Source organism: Mandrillus leucophaeus, unplaced genomic scaffold (genome assembly GCF_000951045.1).
Source record: "Mandrillus leucophaeus isolate KB7577 unplaced genomic scaffold, Mleu.le_1.0 Scaffold13, whole genome shotgun sequence".
In the NCBI taxonomy this organism is placed as follows: domain Eukaryota; kingdom Metazoa; phylum Chordata; class Mammalia; order Primates; family Cercopithecidae; genus Mandrillus; species Mandrillus leucophaeus.
In genome coordinates, this window is record NW_012101254.1 from 6591570 (window position 1) to 6597569 (window position 6000).

Here is a 6000-nt window from a genome sequence, read left to right on the forward strand (position 1 = left end):
GTCTTACAAGAACAATGAAGGTTTTGTATGTTTGTTTGAGCCAGAAGTCATTTTTAGTGTATTACTTTTTTTTGGGTGGGGAGATAGGATCTTGCTCTGTCGCCCAAGCTGGAGTGCAGTGGTGCAATCATAGTCAATGCAGCCTTAACCTCCTAGGCTCAAATGATCCTCCCACCTCTGCCTCCTGAGTAGCTAGGACTACAGCACGTGCCACCATGCCAGACTGATTTTTATTTTTTATTTTTTGAGACAGGATCTCACTCTGTCACCCAGCCTGTAGTGCAGCGGCACAATCTCAGTTTCACTGAAACCTCAACCTCTCTGGGCTCAGGTGATCCTCCCACCTCAGCCTCCTGAGTAACTGGGACTGCGAGCGTGCACCACCACACCCAGCTAATTTTTGTATTTTTTTTGTAGAGACAGGGTTTTGCTATGTTGCCCAGGCTGGTCTCGAATTCCTGGTCTCAAGCCATCCACCTGCCTTGGCCTCCCAAAGTGCTAGTTTTACAGACGTGAGCTACTGCGCCCAGCCAGCAGGCTAATTTTTATTTTATTTTATTTTATTTTATTTTAGTATTTATTTTTGAGATGGAGTCTTGCTCTGTCACCCAGGCTAGAGTGCAGTGGCATGATCTCGGCTCACTGCAACCTCCGCCTCTCGGGTTCAAGTGATTCTCCTGCCTCCACCTCCCAAGTAGCTGGAATTACAGGCACCCGCCACCACACCCAGCTATTTTTTATATTTTTAGTAGAGACAGGGTTTCAACATTTTGTCCAGGCTGATCTTGAACTTCCAACCTTGTGATCTACCCACCTCGGCCTCCCAGAGTGCTGGGATTACAGGCATGAGCCGCTGCGCCTGGCCAGCAGGCTAATTTTTTTTTTTTTTTTTTTTCTTTTGTGGAGACAGAGACTCACTGTGTTCCCCAGGCCATGTTATGCCTTCTAAGAATGCATCTGAGCTGTTGGCTTTCATGGTGAATTGTGGCTCTAGTGGAGGTTCTATAGTAAAGACCTCATTTAAGTTTGCAAGTGCTTCTTTCATTTTAAACTGCAGACATATGCCTGTCTTTCTAGCAAAGCACGTTAGGAGTTCAGAAAGGCTGTGACATTTGGGAGTCAGTTACGATTAATTTATAGTTTATAATATAACCATTACTGTCTGGTTTTGAATATTAGAGAAGAAGCTTTGAAATTTGTGCTATAATAGTTGAACATGATATATACCAAGAGATATTGGTGATTATAAAGATGTTTGTGGTATCAGAACAAATTGTTACAAATCATGAAATTTTATTGCATGGATTTATGTTTTAGGAATTATAATTTTTTATTCTCATTTTTCCTCTGAGAATACCAAAAAGGAAATTGAATGCAGTGATATCTTTAATATTGAAATATAGCAGGTGGCCGGGAATGGTGGCTCACATCTGTAATCCTAGCACTTTGGGAGGTTGAGGTGGGAAGATCACTTGAACCCAGGAGTTCAAAACCAGCCTAGGCAACATAGTGAGACCTTGTCTCTATTATTTATTGAAAATTTAAAAAATATATATAGGAGGTAACTATATTAGTTCTGAAAGCAACGTGAGAATGTCTTTATCTTCTTTTGGAAATAGATTGCTAATAATACATTAAAGAAAAGCCTATTCTCTTTCCAGGACCAGAAAGCTGTTGTGCTGGGTTTGGTTCTTTCATAGGGATTGTCTCCTTGTTTCAGTTGGGCAATTGATATAAAAGAACCAGAGGCAAAAATATAAATATAGGACTAAATGTAAGCCAATCTCTGTGTTCACTTCCATCATTAGTCAACCTAAAACAACCAATTAATTGACTATAACTCAGCACAGCCACTAGCATTAATAGTCTTGAAAGTTTGGGACCTAAGTGGATATCTGTCTGAAGACAGGTAGTCAGATAAATAACTAGAAATTGACTTCTATCCTAGAGAGGCGCATTTCAATTCTCAATGTCTTACTTAGACGCCTGTCACAAAGGGAGGAATGTAGAACAATAAGCATAGTACTATGGCTTAAAAATCAAGAGACCAAAATATGTTCCTTGCAAATTACTTTCCATCTTGGATCCTCTCCATTAAATGGAAAAATCATTTTTAAAAATACCTACACAGAAATGCAGTTGGTTTAAGAAGAAAAAAAAAAATGCATAGAGATGGATGGAGAGAGGAAGAGATCCTTCTTTAACGTCTGGGTTCCTTGGCTTTCCCTGAAAGATTTCCCCTTGAGCTTTTATTTGAATGTACTACGAAACCTGCAAAACAATAAAGACTGTGGTCCCTTAATAGTCACTAAGAATTGCTAAGTATAACCTCTCCAAAAACGTTATACATAATTGACTCTGTCCTTAAACGAAAGGAGAAACCAGAAGGTAGTTAGTTCCCAAGCACCTAAATATGAGAGAAGGACTTTCGGCTTCAGTTTTATGCTTTTGATGGACAAATCTGAGAAGTATAATCATGCATAACTTAACAGTGGGGGATGCATTCTGAGAAATGCTTTGTTAGACAATTTTGTGTTGTGTTAACATCAGAGAGTGTACTTACACAAACCAAGGTGGTTTCGCCTGCTGCATACCTAGGCCGTGTGGTGTAGCCTAGGTTTGCAGCAGGCACAACCATCAAGGTATGTGTAAGTACACTCTGTGTATGTATGTAGCCTCCTAGGCTACAAACCTGTACTGGAGGCAACTGTTACACAGAGGTATTTATATATCTAAACATAGAAAAGGTACAGTAAAAATACAATATTGTAACCTATTATAAAAATATATGTGGTTTGTCATTGACCTAAACATCATTGTGCAGCACATGACTGTACTTCTTCCAGTTTAAAAGAGGAAGTGAGAAATTTTCCAGGAGAAGTATTTAGCAATAGTCATTTGATTCCAGATGCAAGACAGAACCCTTTTGTAGCTGAACCTAGTAGGGAGGGAGAGGGGTTGAAGAATGGCTGGAAGGCAAGATACCTGGCACCTTTTTGAGAAGCTTGAATTCATTCCTTCAGGACTTTCACAAGAAGGAGAAATGGACAGACCTGAGTCCAGAAAACCTGCACCTAAAGACGAGTTATCAAAAATGCTAACCTTCAAGTTTAAGTTTGGATTAGGGGTTATAAAAGACAACATTCTAATTAGGGTATAGGTGTAAAATTTGGATTTGTTGTTAAGATTCTAGTAGAGAATTAATCAAAGTTTGTTCCAGAGTCTTATTTTTGAATGTGGTATGTAACAGTTTGTTTTGGTTAAAAGTTTACAAACTAAGTCTGAGGGAAACCAGTGAGCTCTAACCAAATCTCAGGAACAGCATGCACCTCGATGTTACGACCTTTGTAATATATGATGAATGCCAGACACCTAGTAATGTTGTACCTAAAATGTAGAGAAATTCACCAAGGGGCAGAATTTAAATTCTTATGTACTAAAACTACAAAGCAAAAGCCACCGAAGTTATGTCCTGTGGTAGTGTGTTTATGATCAGTTGCTTCTCCTGGTACCCACAGCTCAGTGGCCCTGTGGCTTTGTGAGAGAGAACCTCTTGCTGAATTTACTTAGGCTTGAAGTATCGATTTCTGCCGCACTCCGCCTGGGTCCCGCTGTGCTTACCGCGAACGATCGTTGGTCCCTTTGCTCTTATCATGCCTATTGTCGTTTCCCTTGTTTTCCCTAGTTGGTAATTATTAATATAAGGCAAATGTCTTTTCTTTCAGTCCTCCTCGCCCTCTGACTAATATGAATGACACCGTGGTTAGCCACATGTCCTCTGGAGTGCCCACTCCCACCAAGAGGTACGTATGTCTTGTGCCTTCGACTTGAGTGTTGGCCTTTGCTACTGATTTGCAGTGCCCCTGTCAGAAATGAGGCCTGAAAAAGCAGGTTGTTCCACCAGGCAGAAAGGACTGGTTTGCTTTCTCTTCCTTTGGCCGTCTTTTAGTCTTAATTTCTACTTTTTATTTTGCTTTTTTTCCCCCCACTGACTCACAAATACAGCAACTGAAGATTGGCTTTCAGTGGTGCCTCAGGTGGAAACTTCATTTGTGACAAGCAGTGGTGACAGTGTCAGAGCAGATTAGGCACGTTTCAGATCCGTTTTTTAACCTGAAACAATGTTTTGATAGTCATGAGTTTCAACAGTTTTGCCTTTGAATTATTTGAGTGTCAAAGATCATTTTTGCTCTTTGATTAGATGGTGTAAATTGAATTAATCCCTTATAAGATTTTCTCCTAAATCGTTCTGTATATGATTTATAAACATTTAAGTTGAAAAGCCCTAGTGTCTCTCTTTTGGTTATGCAAGGAGTTTGCTTTAGGGGCCTTCAAGGAATGAGAACTGTGTACTTCTTTCTCCTCTTTATTTAACTTGCTCTTCTCCAAAAATTCTCTCAGGCAGGACTTGAAAGAACTATATAAAGTGGCTTTCTATTTGGTATACACTGTTCCCTGACCAGAGCAATGCAAAAACTCCCTCAAGGGCACGGCCATTAAAGAATTCTTTCTAACAGTCATCACTCAAAAACAAGAAAACCACAAAGACATTCCAGCCCACCCCCTAGTCCTTCCTGGAAAAAAAACCATTTTGTGCCATATGTACCGATTGCTTTGGATTAATTCAGCTATGGAAACGCTATAGAAATTTTGACTATGTAATACATAGTGCTTAAGACAATGATGTTTGTTCCCATTGGCTGAAACTCCTAGGACAATGTTTCTCAAACCTGACTGATGAGAAGAATCACCTGGGTCACTTGTTGAAAACAGATTTCTGGGACAACATCATACCCAGTGAATTGGAATTTCTAAAGATAGGATCTTGAGAAGCTACATTTTTATTCCAGCTGATTCTTATCATCAAGCAAGTTTGGGCAATAGCCTGACAAGGAAGCTAATGAGTAAAGTGTAGGACTACCCTGAAGAGAGAAGTTAGGGACTTAATAAACCAGAGTGGCCTGATAATACATTACCTGTGTGGAGACCCAGGACCTGACCAGGTAAGAGTACTTGCCTTTAGCCTCGTTAGGGCACTTTCCAGCAGTGAGAGAGTCAGGCCACTGCTTCTGGGCAGAGCTGAGTGGTGCAGGGCACCAGAGCATGGACTCTTGAGCCAGACTCTGTCTGAGTTGGAATGCTGGCTCTTTGCTTACCTTGAAATGTTCTCGTCTTCATTTTTAATTTAATTTTTTTTTTTTTCAGAGACACGGTCTCTCTTTGTCGCCCAGGCTGGAGTGCAGTGGCCCAATCTTAGCTCACTGCAACCTCTGCCTCCCAGGTTCAAGTGATTCTCCTGCCTCAGCCTCCGGAGTAGCTGGAATTTCAGGCACCTGCCACCATATCTAGCTAATTTTTTTTTTTTTGGTAGAGATGGGGTTTCACCATGTTGGCCAGGCAGGTCTCAAACTCCTGATCTCAAGTGATGCAACCACCTCAGCCTCCCAAAGTGCTGGATTACAGGCGCAAGCCACCGTACCTGGCCTTGTTTTCAATTTCTTATCTCTGAATGGGGACAAAAATAATATCTACCTTTTGGGGTTTATGTGAGGATTTCATATATTATTTTTATGACTTAGGAAGTAAACTGGAATGTGAGAATAAGTGAGGAAGAGACAGAATGATTTACCAGTAATGCCCTCTCAAGCAGGAAAGGAATTTTTATGGACGACTACAAAGCAATTAAGCCCGTCCCACCTACCTAGATATTACGATAACCCTTGCTGCCCTTGGACTTCAGTTTTTTATGTTAAACACCCATAGCATTCAAACCCAGACTCCACATCAAAGATGTTTCCATTTCAAAACCAGGCAGATAAGGTGGCCTATTCAAAGAATTCAGGTCATAGTTTTCATGTTAATTATAAGAATACCATCTCATTCAGTAGCATTTCCCATCTGAATTCTTCTCATCATTTACTAGTTCGGTCATGCTAAGTCACCCAAGTACATAAGGGTGTACACCTTGGTGCCCGGTGACGGGGGAAGAGGGGGAGTGGG

The 6000-nt window shown here is 40.8% G+C and overlaps 1 protein-coding gene across 8 annotated transcripts in view; it reads left to right on the forward strand.

Annotated features, from left to right (window-relative positions):
- Positions 1-6000, forward strand: part of DTNB (dystrobrevin, beta) — a 304675-nt gene that overhangs the window by 185618 nt on the left and 113057 nt on the right. For all 8 annotated transcript variants that reach the window (XM_011972686.1, XM_011972688.1, XM_011972690.1 and 5 more), the window contains exon 9: positions 3726-3803. In XM_011972686.1, the coding sequence (XP_011828076.1) occupies positions 3726-3803 (78 nt within the window). The remainder of the gene's footprint in view (positions 1-3725; positions 3804-6000) is intronic.